The sequence below is a fragment of the Filicampus tigris genome, chromosome 3 (assembly GCF_054856515.1).
Source record: "Filicampus tigris isolate MCC_2025a chromosome 3, RoL_Ftig_1.0, whole genome shotgun sequence".
Lineage (NCBI taxonomy): Eukaryota > Metazoa > Chordata > Actinopteri > Syngnathiformes > Syngnathidae > Filicampus > Filicampus tigris.
The window spans coordinates 17,142,955-17,170,648 of record NC_141219.1 but is presented as its reverse complement, the minus strand read 5'-3'; the positions used below and the strand labels follow the sequence as shown (position 1 = coordinate 17,170,648).

Genomic DNA, 27,694 nt, shown 5'->3' with positions numbered 1-27,694 from the left:
AGGTCACGCAAGCGATGATAAATATTATATTTATATTTATATTTCTGTAGAAATATATCAGACATGTAAGATTACTCTGACAAGTACAATTAATTCAGAGTTACTTTAGTAAAAGTAACGGATAAATATGTAACTCGTTGCTTCCCACTTTTGCTGGTCACTCTTATGACTGTCTTACTAGTGAGGACAAAGAGCGTGCTATTACGCAGATTCCATGATCTTTAAATCAACGTCCTCATTTAGATGCAGTAACTATTTACAAACGCTGGGAGTCAGCATTTCCTGCATTACACTGATATGAGTGTACAGATACAATGTTCACTGTTCCCTCACTGTTCAGCCGTTATAAGATCGAAGTATTTTTAATCAGAAAATGTAAATATTGCTATATTTCATGTTTGAGTTATTTTGTGCATTTTACTAAATAAAAGTGGTTACAATTACAGTAAACCTTTTTACTCCAACCCTACTCTTTCTTGAAGAACACTATGTAATTATTACTCTAAATAATATCAATTTGATAATAGTAATAGTGGTATTTAAAAAAACAATAATTAATAACTATTTATATCGAATTAGTAGGTCTTTACTGTCCCTCCCTAAATCGTCAAACCCGGAAGTCAGGATTTGCGCAAGTACACAAAGTGGCGTAAAAAAAAACAACCGATACACAGCGGCGTTGCGTGTGTATGTCACGCTTCAAGTCAAAAACGTCCTTCGTTGCGTGTTGCTTTATGTATTGTCGTTTTTCTTATTGCATGTAAGGTGTGCTTTAATTTGACGAGTAAACTGTCGGAAGGGAGGCGGCCGTTGTACACATGTGACGTCACGCTGCCGGAACGCAGAAGTGTCAAACGGGCTGAGGCGCCGCAGGACTAGGAAGCGCCACTATTTCGACATAAGTCACAATTCTGCCAAACTCCCAACTAACCTCGCCTTCCAAGTTTTTTGTTTTGTCTTTTTTTGTTTTGTTTGTTTTACCTAAAGAAATGTTCAACATGATATTGGTTAAAGTGCTTCTCACGTTTTGCTGCATTCTCCATACCACAGGTAAGTTTTGTAACGATCGTTAAAAAAGTTTGAACTTTCAGGTAGTTCAGAAATCAGAACTGTCTTCTCCTTTAATACTCTATGGGAATAATTTAGGACCATTTATTTGATATGTAGCCTTTTAAGAATTTTGGTGATAACTTCGGTATCCAGATAGGAGGACTGTCCTATCCACTGCCCCCTAGGACTCTCCCACCCCCCTTAAAAAAAAAACTAATGAAAATACAAACTCGCACACCACTGCGCTTTTGGCCTACTAGTTGGAACAATGGGAGCGTTATTCAATATCTTATATCCATCATAGTCCATGTACTAGCGTGCTCTTTGTCTTTATTAGTAAGACAATTCAGCGTATTAGTACAGTCTCTGTGTCTTACTGTAACGTGTTTGTTTGTTTGTTTGTTTTTTCAAACTGACATTGCTACACTGGTACAGCGTTGGCATACTACTAGGACTGCATTAGACGTTAACTATCACTAGTACTAGTAGCACACATTTGTTAACTAGTGCGACGTTTTCCCACACTAGTAACAGTTAGCTTTCATACTAATGGGGACTAAGAGTGTACTTAGTACATGAGCCTTACGATGGATCATATCACAATTATTTATCAAATGCTCTTACAGTCTAATGGTGAGCCATTTTATTGTTTTTTTTTTCTCAACATGAAGGATATTGAATACATGCTCAAACCGGCTTCCCATAGTTTACTTAAAAGTCGCACTAAGTAGAAATGTAAAAAAAAAAAGCTGTTCTACTAATGCCCCCTAGTGGTTGTATTACAAGCGCGCTAACTTGTCTTACTAGTGTGGACAAAGAGCGTACAAATACATGGACCTTAAAATGGATTTCAAGGATATGAAATAAATCCTCAGTTTCAGTTTATCAGTTCAGTTTATCATACTAGGAGGCTAACCCGGATGGTGCCTTTGAATACTCAGTGTAATAGAGTGTTGCTGAAAACCTTTCTTCATACAGTATCTGCTGTTTCTCATGCAAATGAATCATTAGAGATGAAAAATGGAAAACAAATGCCGTTTGTCGGGTATAACGTCTAGAAATGCTTGACATAAGTTTACTGTAAATATGGCCTAATGTCTAATAAGTATAGTCCTCTATATAGGTACTGTACTTCTTCATCCATTAGGTTCAACTGCTCATACAATGTGAGTCAATAGAAAAGCTAAAACCAATTTTAAAAATGCTCAGTTTTTATTAATACTGACAAAGTCTTAATTTATGTGATGTATTTATGATCCATGACAGGAGCAAAATACAGGGGCTTTCCTGTAAATAAAATTTGAAAGTGTACTCCCCGCTTATTTTGCTTCCACCACCACTTCTGACCTGACTTAATGAAAACCTATTGCAGTTAACTATAACACAATTGGTCAACCCCGTCAAAAATATGTTATGACAAGTATGGTATGACATATTATAGACAGCTGGAAGTCACTTAAAACTTGGTTTTCTTTCCTACACCTAGGTGTCAGACAATTTTGTGGATTTTCAAACCTAACCTTGCTTCTAACCAAGCAATTTCACCTGAAAAAAAGCATGTTAGACAGGTGTTACAACATGTTTTCGACTTTTCATAAATGTCTTTAAAATAAGTGAGCAGTTTTTTTAAGGCGAGGTGCTGTCCTTTAAGAAATGTTAGAGTGATAAAATATATGTAAATACATCACAGAAAAATTGTTTGACCCAGTTTGGGGTGGCATATACACTACACCTGTGCAAATGACACCACAACTACTACTAATATAAATAATAGTAATAGGTGTAATAACACATCAATTGGTAACACATTGCTTCAATTTGAGCCAGGAATAAACCTGCATTACAAACTAAACATTAAAATACTGTATTTAATTTAACTTGAAAGCTACACTATTGTGATTATTCAACCTGAATGTTTTGTTCTCACATTTCATAGTTTCAGAGTGAGACCTAGCAAAGGCAAAGGGGAAAACTTTGTCATACTTCACATTTACTATGATACTTTGCAGAAGAGCTGCTTTCTCAATAAAATGAGCAAGCAAGAGGACTTATTGTGAACTATTTGGACTTGTTGATTTGAGCATCCAATCGCATTGGATTTGGCGACCATACAATGCCTTTTATGTGCAGTAAATCCACCGTCTGCATTGCTCAGACCAAAGCCATGTCTAATATTAAAATATTGCATTGGCAACACCTTGTGGCATTTGTCTGCTTTTGTGGACAAGTTGCTACGAGCCTGTAACAGCCTCTACCTGTCAGGTCCTCACTGCATGGAAGCCTTACAGTGAAGCAACAAAGCAGCGCGGCAAGGTGGAGTCTCTTGGCCTTTAGGTTTAATGTTGATATGGTTACTCTTCCGTTTCACTTCTCAGGAGAAAACACATGAACTCAGGTTGCAACTTTGATTGATTCTCATAGCCAGACTGCAACCCTGTTCCATTTATTCTGATGAGAATTAAGAATGAAATGATTAATCGAATAGCAGTAAGTAATAATTCTATTACATAGAAGTCACCTTGAAGCTTCGCAGTGAATGATCATTTTTGAGCACAATACTCGAGCACAATACGTTACAGAAAGAAAGCATTAAAGACAGAATATCCAATTTCCATACTTTTTAAAGTATGAAATGTTTAAGTGCAACATGTCTTCTGCAAAGCAGAACTAATCCACCACAATGGCACGTGTACAATAGGTATCTGTTATGTTAGCTTACAGTTAAGATAGCTTCCACTGCTAGGTAGAATGTATTGTAATGCCAAGTAAAACAAGTGTTCAAGTGCTTGCTTGCTTTTTCACTGAAGAAAAATGTTAAAAAAATAAACACTGCTTCTACAGTCACAAATGATGCACAGGCACTTAAACATAGTACAGATTGGCTAACATTTAGCCTGTTAACGGCCAGCCGTGGTTAGCCACACACTCAATGTCACAGATATTATAACATGAAACGTGAAGGTGGCAACTCCACATGGGCAACAATATTTGCGTCTCACTAATAAAGCAAAATATCAATAGGATAATAGGTAGAAAAATCAAACCTAAAAATATTGAACAGTTGCAGCTCTACTGGGAGTATAAATCGGTATGTAACCGCCTGACCACTGAGCGGACACAGTGCCATACAGTTCTCCTGAAAAAAAAAAAGTAAAAATCCTCAAATCACCTGATGTCTTGTATCACATTATAATCACATCATGTGATACTTTGAGGTTTAAATGGACCGCATACTTTCTTGTTGCTAGAAGACAGAACAAAGAACAATAAACTGGTGAATATGAAAGCCAATAGCCTTAACTTAGAGCCATGTGTGTAAGCTAAACAAGTATGTAAATCATGACCACTGACAGATTGCACTATAGCTGGCGACAACTGTGTAATCCTCCAACAGACATACATGTAAACACTGAGGACAACCCTCGTTTATGTTGTAATATTGCTCATACAGTGACTTCTTGAGGAAGTAGTTATTTCTGGCCACTGTCTTTAAATCATAGTAAAATGTGGATTGTTTTGACAGCGTTGCCATATAAGAAAAAAAAGTCAGTGGTCACTTCACTGTTGGTGTATGGCATTGACAAGGTATTTTTGGCCAGAAGCGATGCTTGCTGAATATTATACATAGCACCTTTTCTGGTACCCCTGGTGATTGTTGTTTAAATCTCAAGCCAGTAATTTATGAAAAGCAATGGTTTTTGGAAGTACAAGTTTAATTTGTTCTGTGCTTATTGCTTGTAACTCAAAATACTTGTGACTTAAAGGTGAATAATAGGTTCCTTGTGCCAACATTAGTCAAAAACAGCATTCGGAGTAATATGTTTGTAGACTATGAATAAAGCAGCAAAGTCCACCTGTTTACCCATCTCAGGGGGCAGCCATTTTGACACTTGCTGTCGACTGAAAACAACATCACAGATATCGTGCTTAGACTAGTGGGGTTTCATCAGAGCATATTATTGTAAAAACATTTGACTTGGCTTCCCCTTTAGATCATTCCTTATTGAAATGAATTGAATTGCCATTAAACTGTTGAAGCCTCCCCAAATAAATCAACAAAGAAACACTTTTTTTTTTAATACGGAAAATAGTACTCAATAATATATATATATTTTTGTTTTTAACTTGGAGCAAGATAATAATTAGAATGTACGCAATTTAATGCTTCAATTCTATTCATTCTGCTACTCCTTTTGGTGTGCCTTCTTTGGGCACTGGGGGGGCAGTGTATAACATTCATACACACCCAAATGAGTAAGAGTATGAGGGAAAATAGTACTCAATAATATATATATATATATATATATATATATATATATATATATATATATATATATATATATATATATAAAAAATTTTTAACTTGGAGCAAGATAATAATTGGAATGTACGCAATTTAATGCTTCAATTCTATTCATTCTGTTACTCCTTTTGGTGTGCCTTCTTTGGACACGGGGGTGGGGGGGCAGTGTGTAATAGTCATACACACCCAAATGAGTAAGAGTCACCACTGCTCTCAGGCTTTCAATCAGCTTCAATATTGTTTATTAGTGGTTATTTGCACAGAAGAAAATGAGTATATGCCTGTGGGTATTATCATATTGTATATCATGTGTTGCACCACCATTTGTTCAAATAGCCGTTGCTCAAGGGGTAATAATGCCGTGACCCGTGACTATTGGTGCTAATCGTGAGCCCCTCAATGGTGTGTTAGCGTCAAAGTAGCGGCGGATTTGTAAAGCAAAGCTGTTTGGTTCTTTTGAGTACGCAACGAATAAATCACTAGCCCTTTCTCAACATCAAGAACGCAGAGTATGAGGATGGTGATGATGCACATTGCCACAATTGCAATCAAATAACAATCATACAAGCAAGCTTAAACATTTAGGAAATTCATCTCACCTCACACATAAGTGCTTTTTTTCCAGCCCAGTTACATGCAGCCTTGTTGCTCTACACCACTTTTCTTTTACACCAAGTAACCAAGTGAATGTTTATGTAATGTTTAAAAGTATAATAGTGTTTTTTTCAACCCCCCTAAACACATGTAAATTAATTGTTGTTGTTTTTTTTACATGAATGTTTGTTTGTCCCAAAAAAACTGTTCTAATATTTGTTTGGTGTTTTTCTAAATAAAAAAAGAATATGAATATTGATAAGCAATATCGCTAAGAGTAGTAGCATCGTTAAAATCTTAATGATACCCATACTTACTGACCATTCCACCAAAACCGAACCATGTCCAAAGTCACAAAAATCTGCCTTCCTATTCCGATGAGTCAGCACAATACCTTGACCGTAACACCTTTGAGTTTCCGTCATAGCCCTGTCGTAGCTCATTAGATTTTTGCGTAAAATGGCTGTTGACCTGACCAACACTATTGGTGAAAAATGTTCCTTTGTGTCTCAGCACTTGTACATCACCTTGATATTTCGTTGCAGCCCTGTTGCGAAGACCCTTGAACAAATACATTGGCCATTATGAGGGTTTATCCTATGACACCGAGGCCTTGCACAAGAGGCACCAGAGAGCCAAGAGGGCACTCTCACCTGAAGACGATATCCTGCACCTCAACTTCCATTCTCACGGCAGGTCAGTTGGGGAACAAGCACACATCCGCCATTACTTCTCAGGCCCACACACACTTTGTGTGGCTTTCTGAATAGTGTGACTGTGACTGTACTGTTGAACCCCGCTACTTAGTGGGATTTACTTAAAGCGGTCAAGTCAACCCAAACATATTTTTTTCAAGAATTTGTTGTGTGCAGGCCCACTAGTTGCAATATGGCATCCTGATTAATATTGCGTTTGTGGAATAAGAGTTAAGGAGCAAAATCCACCTCTTTTAGCCGTCTCAGGTAACGACCAATCACGTCTCGGCTTCAGAAAACAGGTCAGCCGTCGTTACCTGAGCCCTGAGCAGTTGTGATGTCATTTTCATTCGACAGAAGTGTTATAATAGCCGCCCCCAGAGATGGCTAACAACGGGTGGAGTAACTCTTATTCCACAAACGCAATATTTATCAGAAAGCCTTGTTTCCACTAGTGGGCTTGCATAGAACATATTCTTGAAAAAAAATGTTTGGGTTGACTTCCCCTTTAAATCAGAAATTGATTCATGTCATACTTGTATACAAATGTACGATATATTGCAAGAAAATACTTAATCCTGAAAAGTGTCTAGTTTTCCAAATTAAATGCTAAGAGAAATTAAAAATCAGTGTAGTTATTGCTCCCACAACAGTTTATAGTCTTTGGATAAAGCTGTTCAAATAATGGATGGATGCAGTCTCGACATTAGCCTGTGCTTGGATCCTTAGGCCAAGAAACTTCAAGAAGGAAGTGGTTTACGTTTTGGTGTTAACCCAAATTGGGATTGTTCAGGCTTGGTATTTTTCTGTTGGACTTTTGTAATTATTTTGATACATCATATTTAGCAAAGTCAGTTCTTCCTGTTAAATAGCTACAATTGCTGACAATAATGAAGGTCGTTAGTTATTGATGTTACTGGCAAATTACCTTGCCTCAACACAACACAAAAATGTGGTCAGACTGGCTTGGTTTGTTTATTTTTTTCACAGGCTCTTTTGTACACGCACACATAGATAAGATAAAACAATATACACTAGGGATGGCCATTCTACAAAATGTCTTTGATCGACTATGGGGAATATTAATGATGTATTCATATAACTAATTCATGTCTATTACTTTTTTATGGAATGGGAGAATCATTGCCATTGTGCCATGGTGTAGGTCTGCGTTGATATACCTCAACTTCACCAGGCTGGCTTCTTTATCCTGCAAAGCTGTTATTGCACGCCATTTTGTTTCAACCGCTTTAAGATGATCAATTACACAATCGATCAATTCCTTAACAACCAAAGAATAGTTAATTATCCCTGATAATACAGTAGGTAAAAGTAAGTCTACACACCGTTGTTCAATTGACTGTTTTTTTGTGATGTTAAAAAAAAGTAACGAGACCAACGTAATTAATTTCAAAACTTTTTTTACCCTTTAATGTGACCAATAACGTGGACAACTCAAATGACCAAAATTCTTTACTGTAAGTATGGCGTTCTCTTGGTGACGAGCAGTGTTGCCGTTTTTTAATTGAGTTGTAACGGTTCAAGGTTGCATTAATACCGGTATTGGAAAAAAAAAGTGAAATGATTAAGCTTGCTGTCAGTTTATTATATCACAAAAATGTGGCATTTGAACAGGGGTGTGCAGGCTTTGTATGTCCACTGTTCATACATAGTGAGTGTGTTATATTAAGCTCAATGTGTCGATATTCTGTCCTTTGCAGCTTTGTAGCCTTACTTTCCTGGTCACCCAGTTCATAGAATGTTATCTAGTTCCCCAAAACAGATTAATTTCCTGTGCACTTGTGCTCCTTCCTGTCTCAGTTGTACAGCTGGTGCACTTGTATTTAGGAGATAATCACAGCGTCGTTCTGTGTTAACTTTGTCCGATGATGTCATGTTTAAGGAGGTAGAAACAGAACCAGTTTGAAATTGTTTTCATACAAGCCTGCACTGTAATAGTCCAAAGTTAGATTTTTCTTTGTGCTGAACTGGCTTGTCTGTCATTTTGAATAACTTACGGCTCTTGAGGCCGCATGCCCACCACAGAGGGTTGTTGTACCAAAAGCTTCTTGTGATGCCCGCTACTTGAATATGATGGCAGAATCTGTGAATGAATGAATGAGGAAGACTTTTTTGGAAGACTTTTTTCCCCTGCTAAATAGCCTCTTCACAAAGAGTAAATCATAATGTTAACATTTTTTCTGTCATTCGTGGCCTAGTGATTTGACGTCAGTAGCGCCGATTCCAGCTCGAGTTGGCTATGCGCTCACTTCACCTGCAGTGTCTTCTCCATGCTCCTTGAGAGTACCTTCATTTTGTTTTTTTCTGTTTGACTGCTTATAGTGTTCCATTAATAGATGAAAGCGGATCTCTCTTAATCGTCTTTAATGTTAAACCCAGAATGAAGGAACGGACCTTACTGCTCCAATACTTTTGCAAGGGAGGGGATGTTTAACACTCTGCAGACATGATCGGAGGCTGTCTGGATTGCTCTGCTTTCTGTGCAGCCTGACTGTCAGATGATGATGTGGTTTCAGCGTTTGTCCCATGTCTGAATAATTCATCACTCAGCTGCTTGTGCGAGTACAACAACACTGAGCCTAAAGCCATGCACTTGTAAACAACAAATTTGCCCAAATGACCTTTAATAATGTTACTCTGTTATTAATATGGTTAATATATGAAGACACTTTTTATGTTAATGATTTCTCGCAATAATTAGGAGACAAAGAAAAATGTCTACGTGCAACACTGCCAGTGTTTTACATTTTCAAATGGACTTCTACAAGATTACTAGAAATTCATAATGTCCCATAATTGGTGAGCTATTTAGCTATTTTTAGAACAGGCCCGCTGCTCGTGAGCTTGGGTGCTGTGTGGACACCACGTTGATGAAAATAAAATTACAAAATAAATTACATATAATCTACAGGTATAAAAATGCGCAAGAATCAGAAGTGTTTGTCTTTCCAAGATGAAGCATAATGCTCTGAATTCTTTGCATGTCTTTTTTTTTTTTTCTTTTTCAAATTCCCTCGTTCACTTCTTAAGCATTCAAACCTTCAGGGATTGGCATGTTCGTAAGAATGTGAACCTAAGAGGATTGGGCAGCATGCCATAAATATTTAATTTAGTAAAGGGACATGAAATTCCTCACACTAATACCTAGCAAATGAAATGTTTCAGAAAGAGTGTTGTGTTTGTCATTCTGTACTTAGTTCAAGGTTCCTGCTTCTACAGCTTTCTCACTTCTCTTTCTAGTGACATAAACCTCAAAAGCTATTGTGTTCCATTAGGAGACACAGATGTACTAATGGCAATCATTATGGTTAATGTGAATATTTTCAACCATTGTTTATCTGCTACAGTGCGTTTATTAGTAAGGAAGTATTGTGAGCAGTCATCGGATTGCCTCAGGTTTGGGCAAGTCCATAGCTCATGTGCACTTTATGTGATGTGGTGAGATGTGATTTGAAAGAGGATTAGGAAATCTGAACTCTGGCTCTGTGCATGTGGTTACCCTCACGAGATATTCAACACACTCATCGAGCAGTCATGCAGACGCAAACTAAGAAGAGTAGTATTTATTTTACTACCACTCTTAAGTAACTCAGTAAGAGTATGTAATATTAATCACTTTCTGTAGAGGATAAAGAATACGTCTGTGACTATTGTTATTAGTTTCTTAACTGCTTGTGTTCAGATATCGAACAGTTAGCATGTCAACGGACATGCTAACATGCAGAGCTATGTTTAGTTTGACAGAAGACTTAAGATAAGACTTGCATTAAACCACCCAAAGCCACTTTTTTGATGAGTTGTTCAATATTTGCCAAACTGCTGCTTATGCTAAAGTGAGTTAAATTCAGTTCATTGCCACCATACAGTGCTCATATAAATTTGTGCTTATAAGTCAAAGCTGGGTCACTCATATGTCAAGGTACCACTGTAATGAAATAAAAATGTCTCATTGCTAGAATAACCCCAGTTCACAAAAGTAGGCTATGATGTCAGTCTACTGCAGACAGCATAGCCTTGTTGTGCTAGCACTAGGGCCAATGCTAATGTCTGATTGGCTCCTATAGTTTCTGGTCAGTTGATATCTATTCTGGCACAAAAAAAAGAAACTTCTTCCTGAACGTGACAGCTCAAGAAGGGGAAATGAAATGAATTATTTTTATGTACCGGTATGTAGAAATAACTGAATGATTTATTGATAGTTTACGTCTGCGTTTGGGATGTTTAGTTTCGTTGGTGCCCCTTGAATGCATCTCATGCACTCCCGAAGATGAAATCGTGTTTCTGCTTCTATCCTGGTGCAGTACTAATAGCCCATGTAGTCTTCTTTGCGTGTATCCCCTCACATTTATTTCTGTGTATTGTAAATGCCAAAAGGTGAGTTCAGTGACCATTTGTGTTAAGTGCAAGTGTGCATACTTGTTTCCACATGTGATGTCAAGTCGGTTTGTGCTAGTGGGCTTGCTAATTTTAATGATGGAAGTTGGTTTGTGTCGGGTTGTTTCACTGCTGAATAGTCGTTTATTCAACATGGGTTCATGATTGTGTTCATGCTGGATGCATGATGTTAATGCTTTATGATCCTCTTTCACTTTAAGTGCTTTTCCACCATCTTGTGGCATCTGTTTTTCCACCCAATTTTAGGGGGCGCGTCACTTGTTTGTGGATTTTTGCTATTCGCGGCAGGGCTTGGTCCCTATTGCAAATAGGTGTTTACCGTATATGATAATGTTATTTATTGTTTTGATTACACGTATACTATACTTGTACGCCACATTCAGGCATTTCAACCTGCAGATGAAGAGGGACGGATCAGTGTTTTCTCCAGATGTCGTCATGGAGGTGGCAGGAGAGAAGGAACCAATTGACACGTCGCATATCTACACCGGCAAACTCTTGGGTAGGTATCTAATTTTTATGACAACATAACATACAACCACTCACTCCCTTGAACATAACATACAACCACTCACTCCCTTGTGTTCTCGACGATTTCCCCTTTTGGGCGCCCACCCTGCTGTGTCTTAATTCTGCAGAGTTCAAATGAACCCAATATCCTCTTTGTCAAGTTTGTGTGTTTGAGGCAGGATGGAACAGAAAGAGACAGATACATTCTTCAGGGTCTTTTTACAATATTTGTCTTCATGTTATCTGATATGGCATACATGATTTTATGAATCGTTTTTCTTTTAGGGTGAGGATCTGTTATCACTGAATGTGTGAAGAACGTGGAGACAATTTTGTGGTTTTATGAGAAACATTTATCAGGCAGCATGGAATCATCACGTCTGCTGCTTTAATTTGCGAAATAATATAACAGACTGAAAATTAGATATTTGTGACAATGAAACCATTGAGTCTCTCACATATTGCCTTAAATCTGCTTCCTTTGGTGTCCCTCATGTTTCAGGTGAAAATGGAACACTGAGCCACGGATCTGTGATCAACGGGCGATTCGAGGGCTTCATTAAAACCCAGCAAGGGATATATTACGTTGAACCCTCGGAAAGGTACTTGAAGGAGAAGACTGCCCCCTTTCACTCCATCATTTATCATGAGGATGACATCAGTAAGTATCTGTCTCTGTTTTCACAGAAGTTATGTTTTTATGTTTGTTGATGCTAAAAGTTACCCTGTGAGATTTTGTATTGCTTAATTCCATCCATATATCAATATAATATAAGATATATATATTTAATCCAATCAAAGCATGTAAAAAGCTACAGAAGGAAAAATAGAGGTCAAACAAGAAATAAGTGGGTATGGTAAAATTCACGAAAGCCCCAAATGGACTGCAGTGAGTATGACAGGGGCCCCACCCTGCCTCGGGGCAGCTTAATAGCTAACCGGTGAAGAGTCTACTGTGCTGAGGTGCAGGAATGTACAGAGATGGTGAATTTACAGTTCTAACTTGAGCTATGAGTCATCTAACTTAAGACTTTTTGAAGATGCAAGATGTCCCTCAGCCATTTTTTTGTCTTCAGTTCTGAGCAAAACTTGAGCACTGCCTGCAAAAACAAAAAGCATTTCTCATTATGTAGTAAACCAAACACCACATAACTTGGTCTGAAAGTCTGCTATCTTAAGGCTAACACAAAAAGCAAAACACCAAAGACAGGCTAACAAAATGATCTTAGGTGGTACAGCAATGTAAAAAGGCATAACAACAATCACAGGCATATATTTAAACGACTAATACTACAGCAGCTTACTGAGCAGTTGTGTTCGTCTTTGTGTATATATGCAGCTACATGCCCCCTGGTGCCCAAGGTGCGTACATATGAGGGAGGTACAATGAGCTGCATGAAATCATGAAAAAACTGTTTAATTCTTTCATTTTTAATTATGTTTGTACTGTATGATTTTTTTAAGAAAATGAAATACTGTAGAGTGCTGTTTGTCATATGCAAAGAACATTTTTTGTGCGCTGTTATGGGGAGCAAGAACGGATTGATGACATTTCCTTTCATTTCAATGGGGAAAGATTATTTGAGATGTGTTTTTCATTATGAGCATGGTCATGGTACTAATTAAATTTGTAAGTCAAGGTACCACTGTACTTTGAAATTGCAGTCATGCCAAACAATTTTTGGATACTCAGAAATAAGGCCGCATGCACAATATATCAAAATTGTGATATTGGCCCATGCAACATGCATATCGCAAAGACATGCAATAAGTTTCTTAGGGAATTGTATGCTTTTGTCTGAATTTGACCAGTCAGATGCAAACTTAAACCCATCCATCAGGTGAACATTATATAGGGTAATTAATTAGCTAAGAATACATTGAGCTTGCTCATTTTGCTGCATGGAAAAAATGTATTTCTTTGATAATTTAATTTCTTTATGTGCATGTTAAATATCTCAATATCTGTATCGCTGTATTCAACAACCATATCGGATATCACATGATTTTCCATTCTCGTGTAGCACTACCGAGAAATGTCTAGTGACCTGGTTACAACATCCACACCCAGCAAGGAAGCTCCCGTTCCAATAATGGAAGGCTTTTCGGTCAACAATCAATTTTTTTTAAACCTCAGGAAGGTCGGTCGCATTATGTAAATTAGCCACGCTGTCAGAAATGGGCAAAATTCAGAAGACAGGCTCACTTGGAATTGTAAAGTTTTTGAATGTTTTGTAGGTCTGGAGTCCATAAGCCCAATTAGCAATTTACAAAACAACTACTTGCTCAATGCGTGTTCCTTGTATCTTTCAAGAAGGTATCCAATATAAATAAAGACTCACACAATTCATTGAATTTTCTCATTAGTTTTCTTTACCATCTCTGAAGTTCAGGAATCGTACAATAATCAGATCTGGGCAGCTTTCCATCCTCGCGAATGCTCTCTCCCGAGATGGGCAAGGGCAGAAAAGGGGCGCGGTCTAACATGCAGCCCTCACATTTATACTGTCTTCAAAATCTAAACATAATGTGGGTTGGTCTCCTCCCTGGCTGGCCCTGCCTATGGGGCTGAGTTTCACCAGCTGGTCCCGTGCTCAAATCAGGGCACGCTGACTCTGAAACTTTGAACTGATTATGTGATGTGTAATTCCCAATTTGGTTTTTGATTAACCTGTTGGCTAATATAAAGCCATTCATATAGATTCAGATCCTTCAGAAGTTAGCTAGAGATTTACTTTGTTGCATGTATGAATAGTGCGTAATATTTTTTAAAAATCAGTAATTTGAAGTACAGAATGAACTAAGGCTGCATTGTGTGCCGTGGATCAGCAGGCAGCTCTAATGACTTGTAAATTTACAGTAATAGCCTTTGAGTGCCCCATAATGGATTAAGAGTAGAGATAGACCGATATGTTTTTTTTTCAGGCCCGATACCGATCATTAGTAGTCATAGCCGATACTCATTTTCAGTAAAAAAAGAAAATATTGGCATAAAAAAAAATTTGTTGAGACAAATAATTATTTGCCGCCGTATTAAAAATAACCTGCAATTGACATTTAATTTGCCCCTGAAGTGTATACCAAACAAGTAGCCGTTGCACACAATACTAAATAAGAATAAAATCCATTAATAAACAGTAATCTGAGAACATGTGCAATAAACTTGAATGCAAAATAAAAATAAAAATTCAGCCTAGCCAAGTGTTGTGACCCGTCTCCTTAAAGTATCTCCACACACAAGACAGCTGACACAGCTCCTAGCCCCAAAGTATTGATATTGGCGCATAGACAGAATTACCGGTATTGCACAGAGGCCCACTATCACATGCGCAGTAACATCTCAAATTTGATTGAAGGCTCGTGAACTACAGTATTACACTGTAGCTCTCTCGGGAGTGAGGAGCAAAAAGCACCATTCATGTCTGCGTTTTCTGCCTGTTTACCAGCTTATCCTCATAAATATGGCTCTGATGGAGGCTGTGCTGATCCCTCAATCTTGGAGAGGATGAGGAAGTACCAGGCATCTGCTGTTGACCCGCCTGTCAGAGTAAGTCACCAATAAATAAATCCTCTCACAACTGTCTCACACTATCATTAATGTATCCTCTACCAGAATAAAAAAAATGTATTTCCCGTATGTTCTTTTGTTTAGCGTGCGAATAGTGATCAGATAGACGAGAGAAACCACGGTCCTGTCATTTTAAGAAGGAAAAGAGCAGTGGCGGAAGAGAAGAATACCTGCCAGCTCTATATTCAGGCCGACCACCTTTTCTACAAATACTATGGCTCTCGAGAAGCTGTCCTTGCACAGGTATTCTCACATGGACAAGCTGGACATGCGTTGTTTTTAGATGCCCCATGTTTGCTTGACCATTAATCAAAACCTTAACTTTGACCACAGATCTCCAGCCATGTTCAGGCAATAAACTCCCTTTACCAGATCACAGACTTCAAAGGCATCCGAAATATCGGCTTCATGGTTAAAAGGATCAGGGTGAGTTGTATCTCTTGAAAAGCTGTGGTGAGCCTTCACATACCTGCGTAAAGTACCTCGAAGTAGTTACTGAAGCGAATCCACGGCAAAAACCTAAAACATCACGCAGCTGCATAATAGCTTACCAAACAGCTTCAAATTCTTTGTATTTTTTGTGTATTTAAGATCATATTAGGTTACTACTTCTAAGAACAATTTTCAAAATATTTTTATGTTCAGTACCTGTATGTGTTCAACTCCTAACATGAAAGTAGGGTTGATAATATAATGTATAAATTTAAAAATCTTAAGTTTAATCAATTTAATGAATGCAACAAATGAATACAGCCCCCACAACAAAAATGACTATATCTGGTATTTTGTATGACCTCCATGACTTTTATGGATAGCAACATGTCTGCTAGACCAGGAATGAACAAGTTGTCAGTCTTTTTCTCGGGGTCTACTTATTTGTGCAACACGGTCTTTTCATAAATTTGTTAAGAGAATGACTTTTTGTGTGTACAAATGAAGAAATCTTGTTTGCATTCAATGAGCCACATTTGTGCGAGTAGTTTGTAGTATAGTTTCCTAAAAAAAATTCCTGATTCTGAAAGGAAACTAAATGTGCTCTTACAAACCTGCAGGGTACTCATTAATGCTGGGCAATAAGCTTTTTTAATTTGACTTCATTTGATTTCTTCCATTGTAAACAATACACAAATGTTATGTATTTGCTAATGGCTCAATGCATTTGCGTAGATGGAGGCCGCGTGACCTATTCCGCTACCAATTGTCTCATCAAAGCCAAGCCGTCGGGAACAAGATTGTTAGTGCCAAAATAAACCACTGGTTTGACTTGAAGGGAAGTCTTTGAAATGTGTAGCATGCTAACCTGTAGCTCTTTGATTTCTTGCAATAATAATTCACGATGCTCGTCAGCGATGCTCCTTCCCGCTAGCTTTCTAACTAATGCATCTTGTAGACGGGCTTTGCCGTGCATGGCGGACATTTAGGTAAAATCATTCCAGATAACATTGTGTGCGTCTGGAAGGTCCGAAGGAGCACAAGAGGTTGTAGACATCTTATATTGCTCCATCTTGCGCAACTTTTTGTATAGTTCAAGACTAATGTGATGATTGTGCATATAGCCCAGGTTGCCTTTGTAGGAGAACCATTTCTGTCCTGATTGATGACCTCACCTCTTAGATAAACACCACAAATGACCAGAGCGACAATCCTTTTCGTTTTGCCAACATTGGAGTGGAGAAGTTTTTGGAGATCAACTCGGAACAGAACCACGATGACTACTGCCTGGCCTACGTCTTCACTGACAGGGACTTTGACGAAGGCGTTCTCGGCCTGGCTTGGGTTGCCTCTCCCTCAGGTTCGTCACATACACTCAACGCAGTCTGGTTGACAGTAACTTCCTGTGTTATCTTAAGAACAGGAAGTTACCTAACATCTATTTAGAGAACAAAAGTTCATGCATCTGTGGATCTTTACATTTAAAATAATTGTTTCTTACTCTAACGCAGACCCGATTTGATAGATTTGTGTTTGCTAAATATCATGAGCAATACAGCATGGTAAAAAAGCAAAGCTAGAAGGTAACTGCAAAAAAATATAGCCACACCCTGGCACGTACAACCACAGCATATACAACAATGTACACATTAACAAATACTACATTTTTTTAAAAACTCTGTTGGCCGATAATGGATCAATTTAAAACTGTGGAAATCAAAACAAAGATATGTGAAAGCTTAACATTTTGAAATGTTCATTTACTGTATAAAACTACATGCAGCTATTGTTTAAGTTTTCATTTATCCTTTTTAAGACACGCTGGCAACCCCGGGTACTCCCAGAACTTTTTGTTAGAATTTATGTCATTTTCATTTAAGAAGTGGAAGCACCTTCTGCTGGCTGAAAAAATACTATTAATGATATTATGAAGAAAATGTGGTATAATACCGTACTGAGAATAGGTATATAAAAATGTCAAAACAAAGTGGAATTTGAAGGACTAATACATAAAAATGGCTATTCCATACTAATGGCAAGAACTGATAAAACTTTTTGCAACAAAAAGCAAAAACCTCGAACCGTACAGACTACATCTGTTTAATGGCCACAAACTTAACTGAAAGAGTAGTGACATCGAATAATACAAGTGCTGCAAACTTAACTGAAAGAGTAGTGACATCGAATAATACAAGTGCTGTTTTGCTATACGAAAAAAATCTTCAGCTTTCATTTTGATTAGTGTTATTGGTTATACTGTATCCAAACCATTCTTGTTGAAAACTAGACGTTTTATATTTGACATTGATGACATGATGCTGCCATCTGCAAGGGAGAATTTCTCTCTCTATCTTGATGAGTCATGTCAGTAAAAAAAAAACATTACATTCATTTGTTTAGTGTGTTTTTTTTAGTTCCAAATAATTCACCAACAAATGGACAGAAGTGTTACAGTATAATAACTGGTAGTGCACGCTTCCGTCTAGATTCGTTCGTTTGGGGAAATTAGCTGCAGCTGTAACAGTCCGAACAGTGAATTGTGCTAAAAAGAAAAACACACAAAAAAGATATCATTTGTTTTTGCTTTGGCTTCATCCGAAGAGCTCGGAGGGGGCTGTTTGAATGTTCCTTGGGAGTATTTTTCAGTCCCATGAACTGACCTCTCTTTGCGGTAGGATAATCAGTCTGTTGTTCTGACCGCAGGAAGCTCAGGAGGCATCTGTGAGAAAAACAGACTGTACTCAGATGGGAAGAGGAAGTCCCTGAACACCGGCATTGTCACCGTGCAGAACTACGCCTCGCACGTGCCCCCGAAGGTGTCGCACATCACCTTCGCCCATGAGGTCGGACACAGCTTTGGCTCTCCTGTAAGTGCGCGCACACAAAACACTTCAACCCGCTGGCGCGTGTGACATTACTTTCCGCCAGTGTAACCGGGCGGCACATTGTCTATATTGGCAGCATGACTCTGGGATCCAGTGCACCCCCGGAGCGTCTTCCAATCCGGCCCTAAAGGAGATGGGCAATTACATTATGTATGCGCGAGCCACCTCGGGAGACAAGATCAACAATAACAAGTTTTCAACGTGCAGCATCGGCAATATGAGTGCCGTTCTGGCAGTGAAAAAGGACGACTGTTTTGTCGGTAAATCCTGTCATTTTAGTGCTTATGAATTGTTTTGGAGACATATTTATGCCCTCACTTGTTTTATGTTGCTGTGCCACTCTCTGACCCCTTAACTCATTCACTACCAGCCGTCTTCAGAACATAGCTCCCATTTTGACTCATCTTTCAAGAACCACAGAGTATTGGGTTATGTGGCAATGTAAGCGCTCCCACACTACCAAAAGAAACAAAGAGTGCCTTGCAAAAGTGTTCATACCATCTTTTATTTTGACCTATTATGTTACATGACAAACTCAAACAGTTGAAATGATGATTTCAACTCATTTATTTGATGGATCTTGTCAAAATAGTCTAACTAACTGAAGTTTATGGTTACACATTTAGAAGGTTATAAAAAGTGTATTTAAAGAGTTACTAAATGTAAATTGTAAATATTTTTGTAAAAAGGGGCGGAAAATGTAAGATTTCTTTGCTCCTTGTAAATCTATTTAAGTCGAGATGCGTAAAACAACATTTAAATGTAAAATGTAAATATTTCCTGTAAAAAGTAGTAAGATTTCTTTGCTTCTGGTAACTATAGAGATGCTTCAAGGGAAATTTAACTGAAGTGGTAAAAGAGGCAAAAAATGTAAGATTTCTTTGTTCTTAGTAAATCTATTTAAATAGAGATACTTATAGGGACATTTAAATGTGAAATGTAAAAAGGGGCAGAAAATATCAGATTTCTTCTCTGCTCCTGATAAATGCTGATAAAATCTGAAATGTACATATTTTGTGTTAAAAAGGGGCAGAAAATGTAACATTGATTCTTGCTGCTCCTGGTAAATGTATCCAAATAAGAGATGTTAAAATGGAAATTTAAATATGAAATGTAAATATTCCCTGTCAAAAGGGGCAGAAAATGTAAACTTTTCTCTCTGCTCCTTTTCCTTGAAATAAACTAAAACCTGTGTGTACGTAACCTCCATGGTTATGATGCCACTAAAAAGCTTTGATGCAACCAATTTTTTTAATTGTTGAAATAAAGTCCCACCTGTATGCAATAACTCAGACGAGCTGTCAGTATCACACACCTGAAAGACCCCAGAGGCTGCAACACCTAAGCAAGAGAGACCTCTCCAAACCAGCTTGTTGATAAGTCCTTTCGGAGCTCCATCAAATAATTGAAATCAAATAAAAAGAACCTGGCACCCCAACAAACCTCTGAAGCGAGGGCTGTCCAGCAAAAGGTCTGAGCAAGAACAGTCTCAGATAAAAGTTGTTAGGTCAAATGAGACAGAAGTTGAACTTTTCATCCAAGGTAAACACTATCTGGTACACGACCAACCTATCAGCTGAAGGAAAGGCGCAGGGTCCGAAATACATGTATAATGAGCAAAACCTGTATCACACGACTGCGGCAAAGCTTTTGATGTCAAAACTATTTGTAGATATGCAACTATGAAACGCTCCATGAGCAACGCTGATACACCGCATGGGCCAAGTGAAAGTCTGGCTTTTCACTTTGATGGCAGTGAACCGGTGGAATCCAGTTGAAGACTATAGACATCCATGGCAGTGAATGACTTAATTGGCTCCCTGGGTTTTCTGAATCTGTTGTTGAGATTCCGTTTTCATTTTGTTGTCTGAATGTGCAGTGTCTGGAGAGCCCATCTGTGGCAATGGACTTGTGGAGGACGAAGAGGAGTGTGACTGCGGCTACAGTGATCAGTGTACGGACTCTTGCTGCTATAACGCCAATGAAGAGGAGGGCAAAAGGTGTAAACTCCAACCTGGAAAGATCTGCAGGTCAGATGTGATTACAATACAATACAATACAATTTTATTTTATTTATATAGCGCATTTCATAACAGCTAGAGCTGTCACAAACAAGGCTGTGGTACACGGATTAATAAATCTAGAGATAAATAAATAATACATCAAATATAAATAGATAAAACCAATAAATGACACCGGAAAAAAATCCGAAAATGTCAGGTCTGATCAAAAGCCAGAGAAAAGAAATTGTCTTCAACCGGGTTTTTAAAAATGGACAGAGAGGGGGCTTGCCTAACAAACAATGGGAGGTCATTCCAGAGGGAAGGACCAGCAACAGAAAAGGCTCGATCCCCTCCGAGGCTCCGCTTGGTCCTCGCCACCTCGAGCGGCGCCGTCTGCGGGAAGGTGCGTAGGAGTGGAGGAGCTTGGCGAGGTCTTCATTCAAGAAATAAAAGAGAGGGATTTTGGAGTCTTTGGGGACTTGACGGTAACAAGAAATTAATCTAATGTAAAAGGAGCAATGATTTCATTTAAAAATGGGTGGATTTTGCTGCTTAACACCTTCTACAAACGCAATATTAATCGGAATGCCTCAACAATTGGGCCTGCATACAACATATTCTTGATTAACTTCCCCTTTAAGGAAATATTTCTGTTCAAAATCTTTATTAATCACATAGTGGAATGTGTTGAGGATGAAATAACAAAAATGATCAATTTAAAATTCAATTATTCATAGTGTTGTGGTTTGGGAACCCTACTCCAAATAAAAGTGGAAACTTACAATACAGGCGGATCCAAGTTGAGTGGAAATTCCTGAGGGCAAGTCAAAGTGAGGCTCTGTATTGTGTGAGGTCTCCTCGTGCCTGTATGACTTCCTTCCGCTTGGTTGTGCTCCTGATGTGGTGATGGTGAATTGTGCCCTGAGGGATACCATCCCAGACGTATTCAAAGCATCAGTCAGACAGTCTGTGATGGATGTGGCATTGCAAAGCAACACATTAAGTCTTTGTTTACTAATGTGAATCAGACTACTGTATTAGATGAAGCAACATTTGAGATGACTAGTTGTTCACAATGGCAGCCATTATTAATGCGTTACTTAGTAACATGTTATTGCAGAACTACTCCTTTATAGGGGTTGTTTTAGTCATTGTGTCTCATTTCTACCCGTTGCCTGTTCCATTTGCACAACAGCAGGTCAAATTGATTCACAATCTACATTGCTTCCCGATTAGCCAGGCTGATTTCCAGAGCTGGGCAGCGACCCTGAGTCCCCGGTTTCCGTCCTGCATATTGAACGGACCCACGTGGTCCCGACCCGTCCTTCGCCGGCGACAGCCAATCGGCTTCTATTACATAATTATTACGTCACACGCCGGTGCCGCACGAGCAGACACGCCGCCAAACAAAGAGAGAATATCAAACAAAAACAACTGACACACACACGCACAGTGTGGTGATCGGTGAAATGAAAAAAAAAAAAAACGGGGCACATGTCATTGTGTCTGTGGGACACACCCTTTTATTTTTTATTGTTTCCTTACTCGACCGCGTGTCAGGAGTGCGGCACCTGCATGTGATGCGGTACCGGCAAAGTCCGTTCTCGACGCCGGTTGGCTGACTCCGACCGACTGGGACCACCTGGGTCGATTGAATATGCAGGACGGAAACCGAAGGCGGAGGGACGCTGCCCAGCTCTGCTGATTTCACAGAAGTGGGATTGGCTCAGTTACTGTTGTGTTTTGGTGTTCTCTTTATTTTCATTTTGAGCAGTGTAAAGAAAACTAACCAAAACTAAAATTAAACATTTTCATTAACTGAATAAAATGAAAAAGAAATTGAAATGAAAAAAAAAACTAACTGAAACTACCAGTACAACTTTAGTTGAAAAAACTAATTATAGTGCAAATGTAATTTGTTTCATTTCGTATTTTCAATTAATATCATTCATGAGTTTTCGGGGTTCATTTTAAATGTAATTTGCTATACGTCAGTATAAAAGAAGCAATGTTTAACAGTTATTTGAGAATTGTAGTCTACTTTATTAAATGATTATTAGTCACCTTTTTTTCAACCTGTACTCGACAATACTCCATATATAAAAAAAACAAACTAAAATGATTCATTTTTGTAAAAACGAGAACTAATAAAGCTAACTAAAAAAAAAAAGAAAAAAAAAAGAAAAAAAAAAAAAAACCTCTAAAACTAGTCAACACATCCGGTAGTTGATCAGACTTTGCTTTCCTAAATGGAACTGTGGCTATGGGAATGAATGAAAACCCGTTTTGTTGACTAAAAACCTCCTCCTGCAGTCCAAGCCAAGGCCCATGCTGCTCTGAGGCATGCTCTTTTAAGAGCACACTCGAAATGTGCAGAAAGGAGTCTGAGTGTGCTTTTGAAGGCATGTGCAACGGAGTCGCTGCTCAGTGTCCTGCTTCGGAACCAAAGGAAAACTTCACCTCCTGCCATGAGGACTCACAAGTCTGTATCAATGGGGTAAGTGACCTTCACTTTCACGTGTTGTAATAGGAATGCGTTTGATTTTCAGTTAAACTCCTTCTCTCCACTTATTTGGAGCAGGACTGTTCAGGTTCCATTTGTGAGAAGTACAATCTGGAAGAATGCACATGTGCGACGGAGAACGAAAAGGATGAGGCGGGTGAACTCTGTCATGTGTGCTGCATGGAAAAAAGTGAGTTAATCGTCCGAAAAATTGTGCTTGGCTTTTAACGCATGATGGCACCAGTCGTAGTCATTTCAAAGTTTTAAAGCGGAAGTCAACCCAAACATTTTTTTTCAAGAATGTGTTCCCAGCAGGCCCACTAGTTGAAACACGGCATTCTGATTAATTTTACATTTGTGGATAAGTTAAAATGCACTTGTTTTTAGCCATCTCTGATGGCGGCCATTTTGTCTTCTGTCGACTAAAAATGACACCACAACTGCTCACGACAACCGTCGTTATGAGCAGTTGTGATGTCATTTTCAGTCGACAGAAGACAAAATGGCCGCCCCCGGAGATGGCAAAAAAATGGGGCATTTTGCTGCTTAAACGCTGCGTTAATCAGAATGCCGTGTTTCAACTAGCGGGCCTGCTGGGAACATATTCTTGAAAAAAAAAATGTTTGGGTTTTACTTCCGCTTTAAGGATCATGATATTCAGGAAACAAATACTCTTTCTGCCCAAAGTGAACCCTAGCACCTGTAGAAGCTCAGGCTCGGAGAAATGGGCCAACTTCTTCAACAGAAAGATCACAAATCTGCAGCCCGGCTCACCGTGCAATGATTTCAAGGGCTACTGCGATGTGTTCATGAGGTGTCGTTTGGTGGATGCCGACGGGCCCCTGTCAAGGCTGAAGAAAGCCATATTCAATACAGAAATCTATGAGACCATCGCAGAATGGATCGTGGTGAGTTTCTTGGATGTGACACGTGGATTGATTTAATGTACTGTGTGTTTGTTTTGTTCATTCCATATGTGTCTGTCTTGCAGGATCACTGGTGGGCAGTGCTTTTGATGGGCATCGCTCTTATTTTGTTAATGGCTGGTTTCATCAAGGTCTGCAGCGTCCACACCCCCAGCAGCAACCCCAAACTGCCTCCTCCAAAGCCGCTGCCAGGTACCGCACACCTAAATATGCAAATACATCCATCTGATTAATCGATGTATCGACGTGTCTGCCCTGCGATCGGCACTGGGCTAGTGCACATCGATGCTGGCCACACGTCGACGCGGCATCATTTTTTTATAAGTTATTGATAGATTAAATCAATACAATTAACGAAATATTTTGACACTCATAATTCCCCAAAATGTATTCAGGTTTGAATACGTTTTTTCAATAAACCCTCTATTTATTTTTCACTCATGCAGTCATCTCTGGTCGGTGCCGGAGATTTATGTCATACGCCACGTAGATGACCGATAATAATAGATCAACATCGATTATGGCGGCGAGGAGGAAGACGAAGCAATGCGTTTGTTTCTCTGGAAACAATTTGGATTTTGCAAGAAAGGAGATTGTCTGGACAAGATGGTTAATTCAACTGATGTTATAAATATAGCTGTGTGTTAGCTGCATAACCAGGATAGCCAACATTGGCGTTCTGAAGCATTTGACCCAAAGGTAACACATACAGACTGAACAAAGGGGTCCAAGGATCACAGCTGGGCATTTTACAAAAAATTCGCAGTCTGTTTGTCACCTACCGCCTATGACTGGGGTACCTTTCCGCCGTCCGGCTATCCGCCTTTTTGTCCGGCCGGAACAAATAGTAATCGCCTATAGGCCGGTCCGCTTCTCATTTTAAATGGGCTTCCGTTGGAGTTTCCGACTACCAACTTGGACAAACATGCGCAAAAAAGTCTGATTTCAAAAGGTCAGTGAGTTGATTAACAGTGTTGGTTGAGAGATTTGAGGTCCATAATTTGCTAATAAGCACACATCCAGCATTCTCTTTTTTTAGAAGGGCCTTGACAGCCGTGAATTTCAGGGGTTTAGCAAGTTCGCCTAGCAGCTGATTATTTACTGTAATTTGGTTTAATCAAACTGTAATTTGGTTTGATTCACCATAGTTTTGAAAAAGTCAGATGGTATCGAGTCAAGGCAGCTAGTTTATTGTTTCAACTGCTGAACAAAATCTGTTCATTTCTGTATCAAATATTGTCATGATAGTTGAATCATTCCAGCGCTGCATGGTTTTGTAATTGTGCTTGTTTTGAGACTGTTTGACCTGATGGATTGTACTTTGTAAAGCAAAATATTTCAAGATTGTACTTTGTAAAGCAAAATATTTACATAGAGTGCTATTTAAGCCCGAGTGTGACCTGAGTTGAACTGAGCTCTTGTTCCCTCGCAGGTACCTTGAGGAGAAGGCAGTACTACGCCAACACTCCGCGGCGTTCTCGCCATCGCAGAGGCGAGGACTACCAAATGGGTCAGATGGGGCCCTGACATTGTTGCTGTGAGCCTGTTGCTCCCTTCTAGTGCCTACACTGGAAGCACTTGACTCCCAAAGAGTTCCTCTACCTTTACTGCAAGTCTTAACAACAGTTGCGACCGATTCCACGTTCCTGAAGTGATGCAGAGGCCGAGCAAGCTCACTTGAGGCCTCTGTGCTGTGATCGCAGCATACCATCGCCTTTTTATGGAAAAGAGACTTTCACTGATCTGTTATGTGCTCTTACTGTGACTTTTTTTTTTTTTTTTTACCAGAGAAAGAAGGAGGGATGAAGCTTGCCTTTCAATGGCTTCTCTTCAACTATCTTTCCAAATGTACTTTTTTGTTCTTCCTCGCTGAGACCGCAGCAGAACTGCAACTGAAACGCAGCATTTTACTGCCAATCAACACTGAGACATCTTGTTGCTGCCAATCACGCTTTTCGAACATATCACTTTTAAATTCTTTCCACATGATTGTACGCATTTTTTTGCTGTGAGGCCAAATTTTATTTTATTTTTTTGCTGTGGACTGAAATGTTTGCATTTGACATTGAGATGACTATTTCTCTTTTCATGGCTAGGTCTTCACATCTGCTCCATTGAACGTTCCAAAGTGATAGCACTCAACTTTTGCGGTACTTTGGGAGGATGTTTTTCAGACTTTCGCCGCTCCACCTTTCAGTTTAATTCTTGGGGCGGTTACTCACTTCAGGCTTACTCAAAAGCGGGGTCACCCAACCTTTTCAATGATATGACGAACACTAGCCTTAACTGGAACGAAACAGAAAAAGAAAGCTGATGTTTGAAAAAAAGCAAATCACTGCCTACCTTAGTGGGAAACGACACTGAGAGGCGGAACATTCCTGTCATAGCTCACATGTAGCATTTTATTTGACAAGCCGCTCCAGATTCCCTCTTTGTCGATGCCATCGCTGCATAGCAGATGAAACAATGAGCTTTGAGAAAGTGACTGCAGTTTTTACTTTAGGTTAAAGATGACCTAGTTTTTTCTTAAGAAAAGTATTTGTGGACATAAGACTATAGCACAAAATATATAATAATTAAAATGTGCGACCATTCTTAAAAATTAAATGAAAATGGATTGTACTAAAATACGAGCTGTGAGATTTTTTCCATCCAGATGTAAATATCTGGAACTTTTGAGTGTTTTGCACTTTGAATGTTTTAGTCCACAGCAAAAATAAAGAAATTGACATCCGTGCTCCAAATACATTGACAGGCAAGTGTGAGTCTTAGTGATGATTGTTTAAAAATCACATTCTCAGGTTTTAAATGAACAAACTATTGATTGGAAACCAAGGCCACTTCCTGACTGGCGCCTGGTCCCCTGAGAAGCTTTCTATACATACATTGGTATGAAATAGCAAAAATGGACTGGTTGTGTTTGGAATGTTAGATGAGCATTATGGAGGCATTGTTTACATCAGACGTGAATGGTGAAACTTGTGTATGAACCTTTGTAACTTTTTTTTTGTCCATTCCTCAAAAGGTTCATCTTTCGTCACTATAGTGACAAGTAATTCCAAATTAACCGCACGCGAACACACCTGAGTGCAATTTTATGATGCCTTAAGAACGTGACTGCTCCCATTCATCAATCGATCCATTCATATATCTCCCCACATTACACAAAACACGAGAGAGAGTTTCATGTATCATGCTGGAGGAAATGTATGTACAGAACACGAGTTGGCTTCTGGCACAGCAAAATACATTTTATTTAGTCCGTTGTGTCACACACCACTGCACTTTGTTGTTGTGAGGATTGTTATACTATGCAGAAGCCTCTTCACTGAAAAGTGCCTTTTTTTGTTTTCCATCAAATGGATACAGACTCAATACATGTGTGGGGAAAATTGCAATTTTATGTTACTGGGTTTTTATTGGTACTTAGTGTAGTTGAAGCCAATTGTATGTGAACATGTTTAAAGCTTTTTGTGTGTGTTCCTACACTGGAGTCGAGTTAAAACAATTGCAGAATTGTGAGCCTGATTTTAGTGTCTGTGGTTTTTGTACTGTTTTACAGGTTTGTTTGTCTTTGTATTGTCCGAATTGCCTTTGACCTACTTGAAATGCATTAATCCTCTGGGCTCTGTGTCCACCCATTTTTTTTAACACAATCTTAGAAGTATTGAAAATGTAATGAAACTCCCCAAGGGTGGAGTTTTGTTTTGTTTATTTGAAGCCCATGAAAAAATGCATTTTAAAAATGTGATTTACTGGCTGGACTCATACAATTACTCATTCTAGACTTAGTAGTTTTTTGTGTGCAT

At 38.9% G+C, this 27,694-nt stretch overlaps 1 protein-coding gene across 1 annotated transcript; it reads left to right on the top strand.

Moving 5' to 3' along the window:
- Window positions 1-671: 671 nt before the first annotated feature.
- adam10a (ADAM metallopeptidase domain 10a) lies at window positions 672-27,636 on the top strand. The gene is made up of 16 exons (XM_086025134.1): window positions 672-1,050; window positions 6,493-6,643; window positions 11,442-11,560; window positions 12,071-12,229; window positions 15,015-15,115; window positions 15,221-15,379; window positions 15,470-15,562; window positions 16,751-16,928; window positions 18,272-18,435; window positions 18,530-18,713; window positions 20,333-20,483; window positions 22,770-22,953; window positions 23,038-23,149; window positions 23,647-23,867; window positions 23,951-24,077; window positions 25,318-27,636. Exons 1-16 carry the CDS (start codon window positions 990-992, stop codon window positions 25,410-25,412), a joined length of 2,259 nt encoding a protein of 752 aa, XP_085881260.1. The 5' UTR covers window positions 672-989; the 3' UTR covers window positions 25,413-27,636.
- The last annotated feature ends 58 nt before the right edge of the window (window positions 27,637-27,694 follow it).

Bases quoted from the DNA above. Each gene is read 5' to 3' on its own strand.
- adam10a (XM_086025134.1), top strand. From the start codon at position 990: ATGTTCAACATGATATTGGTTAAAGTGCTTCTCACGTTTTGCTGCATT. The intron at 1,051-6,492 runs GTAAGTTTTGTA...ATTTCGTTGCAG, and splicing joins CTGCATTCTCCATACCACAG to CCCTGTTGCGAAGACCCTTG. The intron at 16,929-18,271 runs GTTCGTCACATA...TTCTGACCGCAG, and splicing joins TTGGGTTGCCTCTCCCTCAG to GAAGCTCAGGAGGCATCTGT.